This window comes from Eschscholzia californica, unplaced genomic scaffold, assembly GCF_041429995.1.
Source record: "Eschscholzia californica isolate CP2 unplaced genomic scaffold, dmEscCali1.0.p SCAF_2, whole genome shotgun sequence".
NCBI classification, from domain to species: Eukaryota; Viridiplantae; Streptophyta; class Magnoliopsida; order Ranunculales; family Papaveraceae; genus Eschscholzia; species Eschscholzia californica.
Window position 1 is genome coordinate 67,315,957 of NW_028238309.1, and position 21,956 is coordinate 67,337,912.

Below are 21,956 nucleotides of genomic sequence, written 5' to 3' on the forward strand. Positions count from 1 at the left end.
ACCAGTAAAGAAAGTAAAGAAAAAGGAGATGATTTGACCAACCAACATATGATGGGTCTGTGTGGATCCCCACCATCTTGGTTTGAGTTGCTTCCTGCTACCCTACTACTACCTGCTGTACAAATTTGATTTCACAACCCACCTTAGTTTGATTATCTATATGTCACTTCCTACTTTTATATCACTTTTTCACTATCCTACCATATGCTCCATATTATATCTTATCTTGTCCAAACATATATAAGTGAATTTACAAGTGTATGCTTCAAGATTAAGTTAATGGCAATGGATATATTATATGTGCTACTTGACTCGCCTTGACTTTTTTCTTCTAAAAGATTGAAAAAGTCTAAGCTAATTTTCTACCCTTTCACTTTGTCTTTTACTTTATATGTTTATTTGTCTAGGAGCTCTTGATGATTTATGATATTTGTAGTTATCTTTTCGTAATTGTTTTGGATATATATATATATATATGTAGAGAGAGCATTCAAAGAAAGAAAGTAGAGAGAGATGGGCAGGAGTGATGGTACTGGTAGAGGTAAGGATGGTAAAGATGAGTATGATCTTCCTCTGTTTGAAACAGACGAGTCTAAAACTCAACTTGGGTATAAATTATTTTCGATATCGATATTAGTATGCATCTTTTTAGTATGGATTTATAGAGTAACTTGTGTACCACCAGTAGATGTGATCAAGAAGGGAAGATGGATTTGGATTGGATTGTTTATGGTGGAGATATGGTTCGGTATTTACTGGTTATTCACTCAATCGGTTCGGTGGAATCGAGTTTATCGTCACACTTTCAAACACAGACTCTCCCACAGGTACTACCCTTCTCTCTCTCTCTTCTTCTTCCTATTTCGATCTCCCACACTTGAAGATCCTATTTGGGACGTATTCGAATTCCCAAACAAAATTAACAACTACCCAAGCATGGAGACTAGACCCATTAATCCTCTCTTACAACATCTCCACTGCAAAACTAAAAAAAGAGTACTTAATTGTTGTTTGAGTCAAATCTTAATTGAAATTCTCTTTTCTATGACGATATTGAGATGCTCTGCGATATCTTTAATGCAATACTTTACAAACTTTAAAATTACTTACGTGTCATTTTCAGATACGTAGTTTTCTTTTTGAAATGTAAAATATTGAAGTGAACAATTGACTGATTGAGATCTTCTAAAAGAATCTCAAATATTAATTTTTTTTCTAGAAACATCTTAGAATTAAAATGTTGTCACATCATTTGAAGATCCAACAAAAGACCGTGAAAGGAAGTAGCGCGAAACCGTGACCAAAAGCAAGGCAAAAACAGTGGACAAAAGTAGAGCAAAAGTGTGACTGGAAGTGGGGAAAACCCGTGACAGGGAGTAGCGAAAAACCGTGACCAAAAGTAGGGCAAACCTGTCATCAACCGTAGGGCAAAACTATGACAGCCATTAGGGTAAAACAATGACAGGAAGTAGGGCAAATGGTGACAGAAAGTAGGGCAAAGCCGCGACCAAAATCAAGGCAAAAATGTGAACAAAAGTGGGACAAAACCCTTGACCGCAAGCAGCACAAAACTGTGACGGAAAGTACTGCAAAACAGTGACCAAAAGTAGTGCAAAACCGTGACCGAAAGTAGTGCAAAACCGTGATCGAGCGTAGGACAAGAACCTTGATCGAAATTAGAGCAAGTGGATGTAAAGTACGCAAAAATCGTGGCGAAACGTAGGATAAAACCCGTGGCCATAAATCAACTGTGGTAGTAAGTCTAACAAATGGAATGTCAGTCTAACATCTAACATAAATGTAGTCAGAAATCATCAATCAACTTCAATTAAAAAAACCCAAAAGTATTCAAATTGAATTAACTTGCAATCATGATGGAAGCTTTAATGGAATTAAACTTGCAGATACGAAGAAAGATTACCAGGTATAGATATATTTGTATGTACAGCCGATCCAAAGATAGAACCACCATCTCTGGTAATCAACACAGTATTATCAGTAATGGCATATGATTACCCACCGGATAAAATAAGCGTATATCTCTCCGATGATGGTGGGTCAGATCTTACCTTCTATGCCTTACTTGAAGCTTCCCATTTTTCCAAACACTGGATCCCATTTTGCAAGAAATTCAAGATTGAGCCACGATCACCCGCTGCCTACTTCTCATCCAACCACCACCACCACTCATCCGCCATTAATTCCGATGAGTGGACAACAGTTAAGGTAAACCCTGGTATCCTATCCTATACTTAATAGTGGTTGTTTATTTCTCTTCATCTCAATCTGTCTTATTTAACTGTCATATTGTGTCTCTTGGAGAAGGCTTCACGAAACGCCTCAGATTGAAGTATGGGACATCACAAATAGTATCAGAGTCTTCGACTCTTCGATGGGATAGGGGCATTGTGATAGTCCTACATCGTGATAGTCCCACATTGCCCACGAGAGTGTCCAGAGCCTGGCTATAGGTGTTTGCTCAAAGCTTTGTAAGTACCGAGTCTTTTTGGGGGCGGGGCTTGTGGAACCTTCGCCAAAAACAAAACCCTGACAATATGGTCTGGTATTCGAGAAAGGGCGTGTTATCCCACTTTTGGATTGTGATAGTCCTACATCTCTCACGAGAGTGTCCAAAGCCTGGGTTAGAGGTGTACAGTCATACCTGTGTGAGGTGGGGACAATATCGACAACTGCTAAGGCTTCAGGTCGGATACAAAGTTCTTTAGCGACAAAAACAAAATTTCTGAAATCTGTCTCAAGTCAAGTTCTGGGTTTCTGGTTCTGTGGATTCTGTAAAACTTCTCCTGCTTTAATGTCATTTCTTACCCTTCTTATTGTAGAAGTTATATGAAGCAATGGAAAATCGGATCGAAACAACAACTAAATTGGGTAGAGTATGAGATGAATTGAAAGTTAAGCATAAAAGATTTTCAGAATGGATTTCAAACTCGTCTTCTCGTGATCATCAAACAATTCTTCAGGTATTCTAGTCGTATATGAAATCAGTACGTGTTCATGGATTTTTTGTGGGTATTCATAGAATTCTGTTTCCGCTCGTGAATTTTTTATAATTAGGTATTGATCAATGGGCAAGATTCAGATGCTGTTGATAATGAAGGATGTCGATTACCTACACTAGTATACTTGGCCAGGGAGAAGAGACCACAATATCACCATAACTTCAAAGCAGGAGCTATGAATTCATTGGTAATATTTACATGGTAGAAAAGAACCAAACCCATTTTTGAAGTAGAAAATCGCTCGATGTTTGAAGCACTAACATTGAAATTCAATTGTTTTGCAGTTAAGGGTGTCATCGAAGATAAGCAATGGAGAGATAATTCTAAATGTGGATTGTGATATGTACTCAAACAATTCGGAATCCATTAGAGATGCTTTGTGTTTCTTCATGGATGAAGAAAAAGGTCATGAGATTGCTTATGTGCAATACCCACAAAACTCATTTAACACGACGAAGAATGATATTTATGGTGCTGCTCTAGCGGTAATCCGTGACGTGAGTATCAATCAGAATTGTTCGATAACTCTGTTTTCGGTTTTCCTAAATGAGGTTGGTTAGTTATTATGAAAGTTTTATTTGATGATTATAGGTAGAGTTTCATGGTCTGGATGGGTAATGGAGGACCTTTATACATTGGGACAGGTTGCTTTCACAGAAGAGAGACTCTTATGGGCAAAACATATATCAAGGGATTTAGGGGAACTCAGTCTGAACCAAGTAGTTTGAGAAAGGAACTTGAACAAAGTGTTAGTGAATTGGAAGACAGAATAAAAAGTGTTGCAGATTGTTCATATGAGGCTAACACTCAATGGGGAAATGAGGTGATCTCTCTCTCTCTCTGTAACGACCCAAGTCTTGACAGTTATTGACATTGTTTTAGCTTTTGTTACCTAGACGTAAGCCCAATGGAGTATGGGATTTTGTTCTCGGGTAATGCTCCATATGGAAAGATGATGCCAATCCATATGAAGCTAAAAGTTGCAAGAACCCCAAGGGTTCTAAAGGATTTTCATCACCATTGTTGAGCTTCTCTTTCCACTCAATAGCAACTTTAAGAGCACCCTCTTTAACCTGAGGTTTAATTTCAGGTGAAATATCCATCAACCTCTCTAATAGAAGAATACAAGTTCTTCTTTTACCAGCCAATTCTGTATCTTTATCACCTTTAGAATTTGGGGGAAAAAACCCTAACATTGAATCTAAAACCAACTTAGCTGGATCAGAAGCTAATTTAAGAGCAACTAAAATTTCTTCACGAATCTTTCTGGTCTTGGATCAATAGATTCATTAGGAAAAACTGAAATTTCCTTCGGTTCATCTTTGCAAAGTAGCAAAGGTTGTGTCTTTAGAGATTTTGACACATTAATGGATGATGATTTCTCTTTCGATTCAAGCTCTTTAAAACGTTCTTCGATTGATTTTTTGATCGAATCGAAGTGTTCCTCCAAATCCTTCCATTGAAGTGTGAAAGAAGATAGAAAAGATGATTGAGATTCAAGATCTTCGAAAACTTTTCGAAGATGTTCTTTTTTTGCATCAATGGATTCAATAGCAGTAGATATTGACTGCGTTGAAGCCATTTAATCAATTAAACCCTAAAAAACAACAACCAAAGTATGAAAATCAAATTGAAACGCTTTAGAGAAAGAAAGAAAGAAAGAAATCAAACTGCTGTTAAAAACCCTAAGACAGAATTCTGCAAAAATTCACAGAATAGAAAGTCTTCGAGTTTGGAATAAGTTTTATGGATATGGATGCTCGATTTAGATCGTTAGATACAGCATCGAACCCTAAGTTGATCTATTAGGGTTCCCGAATTTGGTACTTACTGGGCTCTATCATAAGCCTGGGGCTCTGGGCCGGACAAATTTTACCACTTCAGGGTAGGGTGTCAATCAAGTCCGACCACTACAGAAAATAACCTTCTAAAGCAGACAATATCACTACCATACCAAATGTCACTTAATTAAGGGTTCTCCAAGGATTTTATAAAATGCCCCCTAACCGTGAGGCACGGCCGCAAAACATTCTTTTCGGCGGCTCAAACTGAAGGGTTATGGGCTTCTAAAACGTCGTTGAAATCAGGTTGCGGGTGACGAGGCCCGGCCGCAAACATTCTTTTCGGCGCCTCAAACTGAAGGGTTATGGGCTTCTAAAACGCCGTTTAAAACAGGTTGCGGGTGACGAGGCCCGTTTATAAATCGAGTGCACACGCTGTTACTGTTTAAGAGCATCTCCAATGCAAAACTCAAAAAAATCTCTATTCATCCTATGTGTCAAGTTCCATTCGAGATTCTCACTCCTAGGTGGCGTTAATAGAGATCCTCAATTTTTTTTGTCTCCAATGCAAAACTCTAAATTTATCTTATTTACTTATGTGGCATAGTTATTTTTGTAAATATATAATAACTTATTTTAGAAAATATAGAAGACTCGATTTTTATTGGTCGATTTCTATTGGTTGAAAATCAAATATTGATGAGTTGGACAATTAGAGATATCTCAAGAGGACACTCTAGAAATAGAGTGTCCTCTTGAGATCGACCAAGAAAAAAACCCGCATATATAAATATGCGAACAGAAATTAACGAGGTTCGGCCTAAAGCCTACGTCCTCGGGCGAACAAGAAATCTTTATTGAAGGATATATGAAGACGACTAACACAACCCGCAAGTTCGTCCCAAGATGGTACCGTATAGAAATTAACCTTCTATACTAGATCTTCGACGACCGAGAAATTTAACACCGCTAAAAAACTATGAAAAATTTCTCTCACTCTTGCTCTCTCTCTAGCTCTCTAAAGAAGAGTTGTTGTTGCTTGTGTTTGTGTGTTAAACAAGCACTCAGTGCCCCCTATTTATATATATTATAAGCCGGTGGAAAATTAGAAACCATCCAATTTTTGGAAACTAAATTGAAACCGCCTATGCTTGCTTCTCACAAAACCGCCACAAGCCATAGTTGCCATAATTCAATTGGAAACCGCCTATGCTATATTTAGAAACTGCCTTAAACCGCCAATCCAAGAAACCGGCAATTGAAGCACCGTCAATGGCCTCTCACAATTCTCCACCTCGTACACAATTTGATACTCTTCAAATTTTGGACGAACATCAGGATACTCCTTGTAAGATATATCTGCTTCATGTAACTTCATCTGACTGCACCATATGACCATGGCTGCCTACGTACTCTTTTATAGGATCAAGCCTACCGTAGTTCTACCAACCCTTCACATAAAGATTACCTTGTCGTCATTACGCCCTTTCGGGTAACTTAACACGAGCCGATTTGCAGCAATTCCAGACAATGCTGAAACTTGCTACACGTCACCACTTTAGTCAACATGTCCGCGGGATTCTCATCTGTGTGTACCTTCATGAGAGAAACATCACCTTCCTCTATGACATCTCGTACAAAGTGATACCTGACATCGATATGCTTAGTACGAGCATGATGGACCTGATTCTTCGCCAAGTGGATCGCACTTTGACTATCACACCATACATCCACGCACTCTTGCTTAATCCCTAGATCATCTAGAAGACCCCACAACCACAATGCTTCCTTCACACCCTCGGCCATAGCCATATACTCGGCCTCCGTAGTAGATAACGCAACTGTAGATTGTAACATCGATCGCCAACTAACTGGAGCACCATGTACCTTAAATACATAACCAGTAGTAGATCGTCTTCTATCTAGATCGCCAGCATAATCTGAGTCAACATAACCGCTTACCTGACATGTGTCTCCACCAAAGCACAAACCCGTATCAACGGTACCCTTCAAGTACCTCAAGACCCACTTCACAGCTTCCCAATGTGTCTTCCCCGGGTTTGCCATAAACCTGCTAACCACACTGACCGCCTGTGAAATATCTGGACGAGTACACACCATAGCGTACATCAAACTGCCAACTGCACTAGAATACGGTACACGATCCATATGATCCTTCTCCACCGTAGTAGTGGGAGATTGTTTTCCCGAGAGCCTGAAGTGTGGTGCCAAAGGTGTTGACACCGCCTTCGCATTCTGCATCCCGAACCGAGAAACTACTCGTTCGATGTAACCTTTCTGATTCAAGTACAGTTTCTTACTTGACCGCTCTCTCTTAATCTCCATTCCCAGTATCTTCTTTGCAGCGCCCATGTCTTTCATCTCAAACTCTTGACTGAGTTGAGATTTCAACTTATTTATCTCCACCATGCTTCGAGAAGCAATAAGCATGTCATCCACATACAAAAGGAGATAAATAAAGTCACCTTCGCGAAGCTTCTTGATGTATACACAACAATCATAGTCACTTCTGCGAAAACCATGCTTTAGCATGAAAAAATCAAATCGTTTGTACCATTGGCGAGGGGATTGTTTCAATCCGTAAAGAGATTTCCTCAAACGACATACTTGATTTTCTTTGCCCTCAACCTTGTATCCCTCAGGTTGAGCCATATAAATTTCTTCTTCCAAATCACCGTGCAAGAAGGCGGTTTTAACATCGAGTTGTTCCAGCTCAAGATCCCTGTGAGCAACAATACTCAATAGCACCCGAATAGAAGTATGTTTCACGACCGGTGAGAAAATCTCATTGTAGTCGACCCCTTCTTTCTGTGCATAACCCTTGGCCACTAGTCTTGCCTTATACCTTGTACCCTTGATTTCGGAAGAATCCTCTTTCTTCTTGTACACCCATTTACAACCAATAACATACTTACCTTCGGGCAATGGGACAACCTCCCATGTCTTGTTCTTGTGGAGAGACTCCATCTCTTCTTGCATAGCAACCAACCAACTCTCTCTTTCCTCCGCGGTAATAGCTTGTTTGAAGGTGACCGGCTCGTCGTCTTCCACCGAGAGTGCATATTCAACCACATTTGCCTGCCCGTAATGCCTAAGAGGTTTGTCTGACCCTAACCTCTGTACCGGCTTATATAACCGTTTCGGCCTAGTGTGTACCGAAACATCCTGCTGCTGTTGTTGTAAAACTTGTGTACCTTCCCCTTGAACCTCCTCATGATCGGGTTCATCCATTTCCTCATCCTGAGTTTTATCCTGATGCTCCACCTGATCATGATTCCTAGAAACCCGTTGGTCTTCGGCTTCTACTTCCACTACTTGAGCTTTAGTAGACCCAACATCACCACAATTAGGCGCCGTAGCTTTCGCCATAGCTACAATAGATGACTCATCAAACACCACATCTCTGCTGATTACAAACTTCTTGTCTTCCGTACACCATAGCCGATAACCCTTGACTCCTGTAGCATATCCTAAGAAAATTGCCTTCTTTGCTCTATTGTCAAGTTTGTTACCTTTAACATGGTAATAGGCCGTACAACCGAAAACCTTAAGTCTCCCGTAATCTGCATGTTCACCTGACCACACCTCGTAAGGTATGCCGCCATCTAAAGAAGAATGTGGAGACCTGTTCACAATATAACAAGCTGTAGCAACAGATTCTGCCCACCATTCTACGCCTAATCCCGAATTGGAGCGCATACATCTAGCCTTCTCAAGTAGTGTACGGTTCAATCTCTCTGCGACTCCATTCTGCTGAGGTGTGTTTACTACTGTCCAGTGCCTCACAATGCCTTCCTGATTACAAAACTCCTTGAATGCCCCATCCGTGTACTCGGTCCCATTATCCGACCTTAACGTCTTCAGCTTTCGACCAGTTTTGTTCTCAACCATTGCTTTCCACACCAGGAATGTGTTGAATACTTCATTCTTATGCTTCAGAAAATAAAGCCAGACAAATCTCGAATGATCATCAACGAATGTAACAAAATACCTGGAACCACCCTTGGAAGGTAACTTTGCCGGTCCCCAGACATCGGTATGTACGTAGTCTAATACCTCTTTGCTCTTGTGCTTACTTGTAGAGAACGTCACCCTGTGTGCCTTCCCGAACACACAATGCTCACAAAACTCCATGCAAGGCTTCTTCATGTCCTTCAACAAGCCTTTCCCGCACATCAGAGATAAACCCTTTTCTGACATATGCCCAAGGCGCATATGCCAAAGCCTCGTACTAGCCGTTGGATCCCTTCCACTGATTCCTACTGCTACATCTCCCGTAATTGTTGTCCCCAAAAGTTTGTATAAATTGCCGTAACGAGTACCTCTCATTACCACCAAAGAACCCTTAACGACTTTTATGGAGCCATTCACTATAATTATCTTACAGCCGTTCCGCTCCAACACACCAAGGGAAATTAGATTTTTCCGCAAATCGGGTATGTGTCTTACGTCCGTCAATGTTCTCACCACTCCATCGTGCATCTTGATACGTATTGTTCCGAGTCCCACAGTTTTACATATACTATCATCACCCAGTATAACTGTACCACCATCTATACTCCTATAGGTAGTAAACAACTCCCTATTTGGACACATATGGTGTGACGCCCCTGAATCAAGCATCCACTTATCGAAGATTTTCTCAGACACCTCTGTCACCGAGAAACATTCATCCGCCTCTTCTGACACATATCCCGCCTCTTGCATCTCTTGTTTCTCCTTGTAGCCTTCGTTCTTTTGCTTCAACTTTCTCTTTGGACAAGCCGCTTTAAAGTGGCCAAGCTCACCACAACTAAAGCACGTTTTCTTGAAAGAGCCTCTAGATTTGGATCTAGATTTCCCGCCCTTTCCCTTTCCCCTTTCATTACTCCTCCCCCTCGTTACAAACAACCCTTATGCTTGTTCTTTGTCTACTCCACCCGACGCCATACTGCTAGTAGCAACCTTACGAAAGTCATCCGCTAATAGCGAATTTCTCGTCTCTTCCATGCTTAGACTATCACCAACAAGCATCAAAGTTTGAACAAGATTCTCATAGGATTTAGGCAATGAAAGTAACAATATGAGGGCTTGGTCCTCATCCTCAACCTTAACATCAATATCCTTCAAATCTGAGATAATCCTGTCAAACCTATTCACATATTCCTGAATAGAAGAACCCTCTTCCATTCTACATGTGAATAATTTGGATTTTAAGTAGACCCGATTCGTTAAAGTTTTCGTCATGAAACTGCTTTCTAGCTTTAACCACACACCCGCCGCCGTTGTTTCTCCGTCTACTAGGAACGCCACGTCCCTCTCAAGACACAACATAATGGTAGCCCGTGCTTCGAGATCTAACTCTTCCCAATCCTCATCTGACATATCTCCTGGTTTCTTTCCCGTCAACGTCTTGTGTAATTTCTGCGAGATTAACAGATTCTTCATCTGCATCCGCCAATAAGAAAAATCGTTTTTCCCATTGAACTTCTCTATCTCATATTTCCCTGCTTTGACCGTACCACTTCTCGATCCCATCTTCTCTTCGTTCAATCTCAACAAGGCTCTGGTACCAATTGTTATAACTAAAAGTCGCGGAAGCTATCGAATCTATCCTAGAAATTGATCCGATTATGAAGATTAATCGAAAAAGCTAAGCCAAAATCAAATATGCGAACAGAAATTAACGAGGTTCGGCCTAAAGCCTACGTCCTCGGGCGAACAAGAAATCTTTATTGAAGGATATATGAAGACGACTAACACAACCCGCAAGTTCGTCCCAAGATGGTACCGTATAGAAATTAACCTTCTATACTAGATCTTCGACGACCGAGAAATTTAACACCGCTAAAAAACTATGAAAAATTTCTCTCACTCTTGCTCTCTCTCTAGCTCTCTAAAGAAGAGTTGTTGTTGCTTGTGTTGGTGTGTTAAACAAGCACTCAATGCCCCCTATTTATATATATTATAAGCCGGTAGAAAATTGGAAACCATCCAATTTTTGGAAACTAAATTGAAACCGCCTATGCTTGCTTCTCACAATTCAATTGGAAACCGCCTATGCTATATTTAGAAACTGCCTTAAACCGCCAATCCAAGAAACCGGCAATTGAAGCACCGTCAATGGCCTCTCACAATAGTGTTTAGGGAGATCATACCTCGAAGAACTTCTTACAAGAATATAGGAGATAACAACAACGGACTTGAACATAGAGCTGGAGGAGATTAATGGGAGTCCAAAATGAAGGCTTCACCTTTCGTGTTCAAATTAAAAGACAGTGGCTGGCAAAATGGGGTAAAAATGTCGAAGATTACATAATGGTAGATAACATTAACAGTCAAATTTGCAATATCATTACTTGAACCACCTTCATGGCATTTACATTTTCTACTGTTTTTCATCTTCTACCATCTTCAAACCAGAGATAATGGCCCAAACCCCAAATACAGAAGGGGCCAATTTTATAAACATTCCATAAACTGACGCGAACTCGCCATACATTTCTTTACAAGACTAAGATCGACCACAAACAAGAACACCAGTGAGATAAAGAGAACTTAAACGACCTTTCTAAGTTGAACAGCACTTGGCTTTCCCTGCTTGTGACTCTGCCTCAGTGTTAGAATTTGCTTGTAAAACCACGGTTTTCCCGTTTTCCATCCATCCAGTATCCTGTTTCTTGTTTTCTTGACATTGAATAACTTTTCGGCTTAAAATGCTGTAAATTTCTTTAACGACAGTTTTGAAGGCAGCGGTGACATTAGATGAGTCTAGGGCTGATGTTTCCATGAAGAACAATCCTTGAGCTTCTGCTAAGGATTTACCTTCATCTGTTGATACTTCTCTAGCATCTTTGAGATCAGTCTTGTTTCCAACAAGTATAGTTACCACATTCATATCTGAGTGAGCTGTTAAAGGAAAGGAACAATAGTAAGTATAGTTCACTGCTACTTACAACTAATGTAAGAAAGGAGAACGAAATATTAACAAGACCCGCCAAAAGAATGGGAGCCAACCTACGTAGTTGGCCTCAGCTGGGTCGACCTAGCCACTAGGGTATCTGCTCGGGCTCAAGGACTGCCCAAGACGATCCATGGCCAACTCCCGGAGTCAGAAATTCAACTAGCAACTCAGCAGACTCAACCGAGTCCACCCAAGTCCAATCCAAGTCACCCAACTGACTCGCCGAGTAGTTGATCGGGTCAGGTTTTATCCTTCTTATATCTTTTCTTTAATAGAATAGGTTTGCTTCAGAACTTTAATCCTTTCTCGTTCAGATGCAGGATGAGTCCTTTCAGAAAACCTAATTCATCCATGGATGTCTCTAAGCTTCTCTTCGGGTGTACTAAAGAGTGGGCTAACTCAAAACATCACGACTCAGGATGTTGTACATAAATATTAGTTGGTAATTCGATCAAATTTCCTAACCACTAAAACCTGTTATGTTTTTATTAGTGCATCGGAATTAAGATAGATGGAAAGTTAACTGCTTACTGTGTAGTTCGTTTAGCCACCGGCCTATACTCTCAAAAGTCTGTCGCCTACTGATGTCATAAACAAGAAGAGCTCCAACAGCACCTCTGTAATATGCAGATGTCACAGCTCTGAACCGTTCTTGGCCTGCTGTGTCCCAGATCTGAGCTTTAACTTCCTTTCCATCAATATCCATCTTCTGAGTTTGGAACTCTACACCAATGGTTGATTTAGAGTTCGGGTAGAACTCATCTCTCGCAAATCTTGCTAGCAAATTCGACTTTCCAACTGCTGAATCACCAATTAGAACAACCTTGAAAAGATAATCTTCAGTATGTTCCTCCTCCGTAGGAAATGCCATCTGGTTCAATCCCCTTCCGTTTTATGTTGTGGGCTCTACAGCAACTTAAGGACCATACCAAATATTAATACTTGTCTCTTGCTACTTCAGGAAACCGCTATAGTTCACCCCTTCATGAAGATTAGTAACAAGTGGTTAGAGGCACGCATCGACGGAGAGAGAATAAGATAGCTAAGCAAAGATGCAAAAGATCTAACAGAAATGCAAAGAATATTAGGCAAGCCAGTTTCAGTTCATTATCAGCACACTTAGGTAAATTTAAGAAGAATACCTTCTGGGAAGCTGGGGTCAAAAATGATTTGATCAAAATAACAGCAGATGGCTCCAAATTTCGGCACGCCTACCAGTTCATTGTGCAATTTCTCGAGAACCTCATGTTTAAAGCCAATCCACTACATAAAGAAGTGAAACGGTAACTCTACATAAGAAGTTTGTTCAATTTCAAATTTTCAACCTCTATATGGAAAAGAATAACTCCACTATTTTTTATGCAGATTATGTCTCTGTGGAAATGACTCGTGTTGAAAAAAATATAGTTTGAGAGCAGGAGTCATGATGTTTAAATAATAGAAGCAAATTCTAATATGAGAAAAGTTCGGAAAGAAACATATAAACACTGTAAGCAAAGAAATGAAAAAGGGAAAAAGGAATAAAAACAACTGTTTCTGTTTAATGGAAACAAGACAAGTTAGCCCGGAATACTGTTTCATAAGGTTAAAGGTTGTACAAATTTTGTCGCTTTACTTTTTCTTTTTTAACTCGATCTTTACTTTCTAACTAAATGGGCAAAAGTACCCGTTTATTATTTGAAAACCGAAGACAGAAATATATTCTCCACCGACCGTGTCTCCGACAAACATCCCCTCAGAAAAAGTTTTTAGCTTTAACTAGCTTGGCAGGTTAAATAGATACAACTTAATCATGTGAACATCTACCACAGTCCCACTACAGCAACAACCACAATTACTGACTGGATTTATAAAGGATTTCTCCTTGATTAGGGTGATGGGAATAGTTACCACTAAGATTGTTAACAAAACTATCTTACGTTGAATACTTTTTTTGACGCTGCATTTCTATTTATTTCCACTCAAATAGGTGCACCCAAAAAAAAACATCACTACATGAAAAACTTGAAGGTTAAAACTAGCGAACTTAAAAAAGAAACTGTAGTTAACTACCCGGCTAGTTGATCTTATAGATTTTCATCAAAGAAATTTTATAAACTAATAATGCAGATTATTTAGAATACTAGGCACCTAAAATGGAACGAAGAATCGATTACGTCATACATAGCTAGGGAAGGGATGGGGTTTCAGAGTATACTGATTTGAAGCTCCAAGCATCTTTATAGACTATAGTCAATGTACTAGAGTTAATAATCGTACACACATTGTATCATGCACGAAAATTTCATGTAAATAACATAAAAACAACCTTTTAAAAACAAAGGAAAATTTGTTTGACAGTATTATCAATGAAATGCACTTCAACAAAACTCCTAATCTTATAACACAAGTACAGGGTTAACACAAAGGGAGCTAAAAAGAAAAGTAGGAAGAGACATTACAAACCTAATTTGTCAAAACCCTTGGTTAGAGTAGTTACGGAGTTGGTTTCTACCGTCTAGGTCTTGAGTTCAAGACACGTGTGTTATATTAATTTCAATGGTTTTAGAAACATCAACCAATTTTCCTTTTTTCCGTCTCGGATTCTAAAGATTAAAACAATTTAGCTTTTCTTTTAGAAATCCTTCAAAAAAAAAAAATGAAGTCTTTCTAGAAAAACCAAACAAACAACTTACAAAAAAATATAGTTTCATATTTCAATCTACATTTGGAATAGAAAAAATAAGAGAAATAAAAATTGTTCACCTTTTGACCATCTCTTGCAAACATGTAGGTCCTACATTATGAGACACTAATACAAAACATTCTACTAAGAAGAAAGAAGAAACTTTTTCAACATTTTCCACCAAAACAAACTCATTTAAGATTTTGAACCATATCCAAAAGTAAAAAAAATTAGAGAGACCTCTAGGGTTTCGGTATCGGACAAGATGATTATGTTAATTTTGTAGTCATCTAACTTAAAGCCTATTAACCGACAGATTATATTATTGGTTGATAGATAGTCATTTTCTATCTTTTCTCGTGTGAGACTATTCTCGTGAAATAATATATTATCACGAAATAATTTGAAAAACATCAAGACAAACAATTTTCTAACTTGAAGTGACAAAAAAGAAGCCTAATTTATTCAACAATGAAGAAACCACATCAATCAATCAATTTATAAAACTTCAAACTCAGAATCAGAAATTAAAAAAAGAATGGTGAAATCAGAAAGAAATTAGCAGACCTGTTTAATGAAGTCAACGCCAATAAAGATGGACGGTTAAGAAAGTAATGACATTTCTTCTTCTTCTTCTTCTTCGTCTTATCAACAAATTGAATCAATGACGACAATACGAGAGACAGAGACAGAGAAAGAGAGAGAGAGAGAGAGAGAGAGAGAGAGAGAAGAGAGAGGAAAAGAGGGTTGAGGAATCAAGAAGATAAGCGATCAACTTTCTTTCTTATAGGGAAGGAAGGAATCTAGAGAGAGAGAGAAAAAGAGAATTGATTAGAAAATCTGGAGAAATGAAATGGAGGTGGTGGGTTCTAGGCCTGGCTAGTAAGGACGGAGGGAAACGTGGATGTGTCACCTTGTTTTTCCTTCGGAAGAAATTTTGGCCCTCATCTCAAATTGTGACCCGTTAACCTCTTAAATTTAACTTACTTCAATTTTACCCCCCCTAACTAACACTATAGCAGCTAGTCAACTTTTAACTTGTACTTTTTCTACCTTGTTGTTTTCTTCCCTCTCTTTTATTTACACTATTTATTAATAAACGATAAGAAAATGATGAGGTGAACTCTTCATCGTCCCCAAACCGTAAGGATTGGTGACCTCCATCTTTTCTCCCGCGTCATGGCTTGTTGTGGAGATAGGTCTTCGCTTCGTGAATCGAATGTCTCATCTAGCAACTTCAAGCCTCATCCAGTCTCAACCATTTTAAAAGATCCGAGATGGCAAGGAAGTTTTTCGTCTTGTGAGACAGGGAGTAGTATTTTGTTGTTGTTTGTGCCTTTTGTGATGACCATGACACAATGGCGACAGTGTATCTCTCTGGGGCAACTACACGAGAAAAAAAAAAGTCTATATTCCTCCTCCAACAAATTGTTGGAGAAGAGAGAAATCAATGACTCCCTCGAATACTAACAAGTAAAGGGAAAAATAAATATTATAAACACTTTATCTCTCGATCACTAACATAGAGAGGTACTGCATTGGAAGATTGCAGCTCTGAAATGGTTTTCCTCTTCTTTCCCATTCGAAGAGAAAATCACTTTTGTCATATATTTTCTTTTTTGTGGTAATCTTTTTTATAAGGATCAATGTAAAGGAGAATAAGAAGATGAATAAATTGGAAAGAGAAAAATGAGGTTGTTATTGAAATTGGTAAAAATGTCGAGGGTGAAACGTTCAAGTTGGTTACAGATAGAGGGTCGAACTGAAATGAAACCTAATTTGGTTGATACTTACACCAAGTTTACACTAACACGTGTAAGGATCACATGTAAGGATCTTGAAAATCTTTTGAGCAGGGGGAGTGACAGTTGTCGTTATTTAATAGTAGTAATGAGAGGACGTCCTTTAGAAGTTCCGATCAAGCCAAAAAATAGAAAAAGGGAATTAAAGAAAAAGGACAATTTCTTAGAAACTCACGTGATCAATGGATCATATTCTAATTCCCAAATATTTAATCTTATGTGCTTTTGTTGTTGTTGTCAACCTAACTAAGAAACATGTCCCTTCAACAACAAAAAAAAAAAAAAAACTAAGAAACTTGTCACAAAAGTTAGATCATGAATTTAAATCAATTGTCAGGAGAGAAAAAAAATCATTGAAGCTTTAAAAACACTGGTACAAGTGTTATAGGCGCCTCTTTGAAGGCAAATTTGGGAGGGAGTTTGCGAGTGAAGGATGTGCCTGTAACATTTATGTGAGGTATCTATTGAAATTTCGAAATCGAGAACTTTCGAGAATTTGAGTTGAAATTTTATGTGACATGTGACTTGCATTTAAAAAACAGAATTATCATAAACACAAATTATGACAAGACATATAAGCTATTCTCTAACGTCTTTTGTTTTTTTTTTATAGTTTTCTAGCATTTTTCTATATTCCTCTACTTATGTAATCAAAGTCCACTGTCATTTGATTTGGTGTAGAAAGTCACACGGTTATAGAGATCGTTAGGTGGGCGCCAGCAGGCCTTCAAATAGACGGGCATACCGGTAGAAGGTCAGATCTGGTAGTCGGATAGCTGGGTAGGCGAACTTCCGAGTAGGAAGCGGGTACTGGTAGACCAACGTCTGGGTAGGAAACGGGTACTAGTGACCTGCAGACCTGCACAAGAGAAACATAACCGTGAAGTCCAAAGACACCGGGAATGGTGTCAGCCAAAGACCCTCCGACGGTCAAGTCAGTAACTTAGTTCGATATAATAAAGTAAATGGATCGAAGATAGAGTTACTAATGATATCAGGGTCGTTGTAGCGTCAAAGGTGGCACGACTCGTAGAGTGGTCGGGGATTGGTTCTACGGAGTAATGAGTCGGGGTAGCTTCTGGACTACTCGGTCGACAGAGTAGACTTCTGGTTACGACAGAGTAGGCTTGCAAGACAGAAGAGGAACAAAAAGCCTCTAACAAGATCTGGTGAGGTACAGTAGGCACTTCTGGCCGCAACCTCCTCCTTAGACTAACTAAGAAAAGAGGTTACCGGAGTAGACGAATTCTAGGCGGAGCTTTAGTAGAGAATGAGTAAAGTGATCGGAGTAAAAAGTTTCTATAGTGCTTCAGTTGAGAGTGAGTAAGTGATTTGGAGTGAGAGTCTGATGTCCCTTCCCAAAGTGAGGCTTCCTCTATTTATAGAGTTTAGAGGAGAGTAACCACCCTTGGGGCGTGGGTTTGTTAGATCTACAATAGTAAAATCCCACTAGAGTGCCTCCGTTGCCGTTAATATCTTGATATGGCATCGTAACCCTACGATGCCTTCCACCTTAGTCTGCTTGTTGCCAGTAAAATTGGTATACCACTGCTTTAAAGTAGCGCAAGACTCGGTCTTCTACCATAACCCCAACGTGTAGCGAAATACTAGGAATTGAGATGACTCATTCCTCAATTGTCTAGCCACGTGGTGGCGTGACCATGCTGAGTCTGAGTGACCTGACACGTCAGACTAGGACTGTCATGCTAAAAGAGTGAGCTAGGGCGAACATGTACGTCAGACTGATTGGGCCTACTAAGCGTGTTGGGCTTACTAGTGAGGAACTTTCGATGGGCTTCCTTGCCAGGCTAGCTGGGTTGCTAGAGAGACACACCTCATGTTGTATGAAGTCGGACGTAGAAAGAAGACCCACCACGAATTCCATCTTTGTTAAGTCCAATGTTGTTTTTGACCAATACATAATGTAGTAAAGTTTTGTCGTAATATTTTCATTTATGAATTTGCGCGTAACAGGAGGTGAATTTTCACGTTTTTATGTTGACGTCTGTGTTTGAGAACCGACAATTAATCTTTTATTCTTGAGCTCGACTTTTCAAATATAAATCTACATAAACTGTAGACTTTACGAGCACAAAAGACAGTTGAGAATGCTTGTTTCAATCTCATATTAAGACCCGGCCCTCTTGTAAGTTAAACAAAAAAAGACGACAGATAGAAGAAGTTATAAAAAGGGAGAATTACTGAAACCCCCCAACTCTGATAATGCCTTTACTGAAACCCCCCACTTTAATTAGTAATTACTGAAACCCCCCAACTCCGTTTGATTTAACAGATTTGAGCTGTTAGTGGGAGGGAAATGACTTAAATCTCCCTTTGCTAAATCCGGACCTAATAATGGGAACAGAAAATGGGGCGCCTTCGACTAAAAACAAAGGCGCTTATATCACCTTTAATATCTTCTCCCTCCCTTTCTCTTGTCCCAACCCAAATCGCCTGAACTCGGGAGAATCACTCAAACCAGACTTCATCTCCCACCTCCCATCAAACCAACTCCATGATAATGCTCCCTTGCTAAAATCAACCAGACGAAATCAAGCACAAGCCGAGCAGCTGCCGTCTTCGACTAAAAGGTTTTGAATTCATTCGCTCTCTCTCCATTCGAACGAACTAGGGTTTCTGTTTTAATCTCTCTTTCTCTCTCCTTTTTCTCTCTCTTCAAAATCTATAATACTTTGTATGCGTTTAGTTGTGCTTGTTAGAAAGAGTGATCTCTGAACCTGATCCATTTAATTTCATAAAGATTCTGTCTCTGTTATTCACATAACCCTAAAAAAAGTTCACTTCTTGATTTCAAAATCCAATGCATTTTACTTGGATAGGTTGTTTAGGGTTTTATTTGATTGATCTTTTTCTTTGAACTAATCTATTACTGTAGCTCAAGAAATTTGGGATCTTTTCGTTTTAATTTACTTTTTTAGGGTTTGGTTTTTTGTTTTCAGGTTTTAGGATTTATTGAAGAACCAAAAATGCCTTTTGAACCCTCTTTGAAGTTTGTTGATATAAATATCTTAGTGTTGCTATTATGGATAATGGTAATGGATTACCTAATTGGGGAAGTTGTTATCCTCAAATCAAAGAGAACAACCTCGGTTTACAGCTTAGGTCGACTGCCGAGAGAGATAATACTAAACAGTTTCTTTAGTATTTATGGTAATCATTATTGAAACAATGACCAAGAAGAAGAAAACTAGAATCTGTTCAAGAGGGGAAGGATGGGTGAAATGGGGTTGAGGATTATGATAATTTAAAGAGGAGAAGTGAAGATAATGACAAAGAAATAGTGGGTCTAGCTAGTGTTTTCACACAAGGGAAGAAAAGGGACCTCAATTCACTCTTGCTTTATCTAATAAAACAAGAATTTGATTTGTAACCAAACTAAAAAAAAAAAAAAAATGTGGCTCACTACGAATAATATTACCAAAAACCATCTCATCTTATTACTTCTGCTGGAGAGAAAATCATGCATACTTAGTTATTAAAGAGTACCCTAGAATCTGTTCTCATGCAAGCTATGTTTTATTTTTTTATTTTTTTTGATGGGTTTAAATAGAAAAAAAAAACCCTAAAAAAGGTGTAAAACGGTCAAAACATCTAGACCCTCCATTTTGATCTTCTCCATTCATTTCAAATAGTTGGGGGGTTTCAGTAATTACTAATAAAAGTGGGGGGTTTTAGTAAACGCATTATCAGAAGTGGGGGTAAAACGTAAGAGGGTAAAAAAGTAATATTGAAAATATCAAAGTTAAATCAAACAGAGTTGGGGGGTTTCAGTAATTACTAATTAAAGTGGGGGGTTTCAGTAAAGGCATTATGAGAGTTGGAGGGTTTCAGTAATTCTCCCTTATAAAAATAGACCAACTGTAACTATAAATTAAAGGTTTCAAGCATGTTGACATCTTCTCCTCCCTCTCTCTATATATCACCCTTTCCTCATCCCTAACTCTCTCCCATCTCTATCTCTCCCCATCCCTAACTGTCTCCCATCTCTATCTCTCTGCCCAAGTCATAGAAGAGTAAGTAGTCACCAAAATGGCCACTGACTCTAAGTACAATTTCAATACAGCTACCCACAGGCTCCATGTACAAATCTCATTACATCACTTTATCTCTCTAGCTAGAAAAATGGAGAAGAAGAAAAAGACCTTGCATGTGTCTGCCATTTCGATTTGATTTTTGAATGAGACAATTGAGATAAATTGTGACAATTGAGATAAATTGTGGTACAATCATAACAAATCTTGGAGAAGTTTGTTTGGATAAAGAAATTTACTACTTACTTATTAGTTATACTGTTGGGTAGGTAAGAGATGAAAGATAAAACCCTTGACATTGACTTGACATAAAATCTTTGATGAACTATGCATGTGTAAGATTGCAGACAATATTAATGGTGATACCCCCTTTTATTATTATTATTATTATTATTTCATTTCATTTGATCCGGTTAAAGACTGGGACCATTTATTTGGTCACTCATGGGTTCAATTCAAATTGTAGTTATTTGTAAGTTAAAATTTAGGTTCACACACTCCTTAAAGTCAAGAAGATCAAATAATGGACCCGGAAGCTGGCACACAACATGCAAACTGTTAAAGTGTAAATATCAAAATAAATCACTTTCTTTTTCTATAGACTCGAAAATTATTAACTACATGAAATGGATACATCATGGAAAATATTATCATAATGAATTGAATAAGCTCTATAACTACCATTACAAAAATATATTGAGTCCGGAGGGTGAAGTAAAAATCCATTATACTTCTGATGCTACTCGGAGTGAGTGTCAAACCACTATACTAATCGGTGGGCCAATTGGCACATATAGAAATGGTTGCTTCTATAGAAGCTCCCTTGCATGGACTCACAAAATATGGGCCTACAGAGTCTAAAAGATGGGCCATACATCCGAAAGCAGTGGCCCTCCAAAACAATAATTATATTCCAACTTCTATAGGCACTCGTTCTTACTATTGGGAAGTGGCAACTCCATTCTCATGAAAGAATTAACGTCATAAAACACCATCATGTGGTGACATGGTCTATATATGTAGAATGTATCCAATATGTACATTATCATCCTCGATTTGTTTTTCATAAATTGGTCGTATGTAATACCTCTTACCAATATCAAATACCGACATCGCATAATGTTATAAATAAGATACTACTTCTGACATTTACAGGAATGAATTTGTTTCTCCTTGTATGGATAAGTGGTAAAAATGTTGTAGAGGCTATAGATAAGGTGCATCTGACAGACAAGGATGAATACTCATATTGTCCATCTCCTTATACAACAACAATTCTTAACTCCTTAATTGGAATTGATGTTTTGGTTGGCAAGACATGAATTGTGTCTTTTGTATTGTGATGTTCATGGGAACTTTAATAACACCAATTGTTACTCTTTTTGTAGTGGCCAAGACAAGATGCCATTACAATATAGATTGAAATAAGACAAGGAAACAATATTAGACTAGTTTTTTTTGTCATAAACCTTATACAAAGAAAGCATTTTTGGTTCCTTATGTTACAATTGTTTTTTTTTTTATTATATTACAAAATGAATGTCTTATCTACATTATTGGTGATTGTGTTAAGGGTTTTGGTATAGGAAGAGCACTTTTTGGCAAAGGCAGTGCATTAGATAGGGAGAGCACTCTTTTTAGAATAGGGAGGGCTAAACATTTTTTTTAAATA

General features: G+C 38.6%; 1 protein-coding gene, 1 long non-coding RNA gene and 1 pseudogene across 4 annotated transcripts; 2 read left to right on the forward strand and 1 right to left on the reverse strand.

Moving 5' to 3' along the window:
• The first annotated feature begins 470 nt into the window (after positions 1-470).
• LOC147560602 (cellulose synthase-like protein E6) lies at positions 471-13,335 on the forward strand (annotated as a pseudogene). The gene is made up of 8 exons (XR_015235396.1): positions 471-827; positions 1,905-2,226; positions 2,841-2,981; positions 3,076-3,207; positions 3,305-3,517; positions 3,612-3,843; positions 12,727-13,048; positions 13,131-13,335. The product of XR_015235396.1 is annotated as a cellulose synthase-like protein E6 (transcript).
• On the reverse strand, positions 11,133-15,376 carry LOC147560603 (ras-related protein RABA5a-like). 2 transcript variants are annotated; one of them, XM_086664399.1, is made up of 4 exons: positions 14,998-15,376; positions 12,908-13,028; positions 12,297-12,746; positions 11,133-11,710 (listed from the first exon to the last, which is right to left on the reverse strand). In XM_086664399.1, exons 3-4 carry the CDS (start codon positions 12,634-12,636, stop codon positions 11,373-11,375), a joined length of 678 nt encoding a protein of 225 aa, XP_086520525.1. In that variant the 5' UTR covers positions 12,637-12,746; positions 12,908-13,028; positions 14,998-15,376; the 3' UTR covers positions 11,133-11,372. The 2 variants fall into 2 exon arrangements, with proteins under 2 accessions (XP_086520525.1, XP_086520526.1); XM_086664400.1 differs by lacking the exon at positions 14,998-15,376 and having other exon boundaries at positions 12,908-13,046.
• Positions 15,377-18,679: 3,303 nt separating this feature from the next.
• LOC147560604 (uncharacterized) lies at positions 18,680-19,693 on the forward strand. The gene is made up of 2 exons (XR_015233839.1): positions 18,680-18,823; positions 19,193-19,693. It is a non-coding gene; the product is annotated as an uncharacterized LOC147560604 (long non-coding RNA).
• The last annotated feature ends 2,263 nt before the right edge of the window (positions 19,694-21,956 follow it).

Bases quoted from the DNA above. Each gene is read 5' to 3' on its own strand.
- LOC147560603 (XM_086664399.1), bottom strand. From the start codon at position 12,636: ATGGCATTTCCTACGGAGGAGGAACATACTGAAGATTATCTTTTCAAG. The intron at 11,711-12,296 runs GTAAGCAGTTAA...TTCCTTTAACAG, and splicing joins GTGGCTAAACGAACTACACA to CTCACTCAGATATGAATGTG.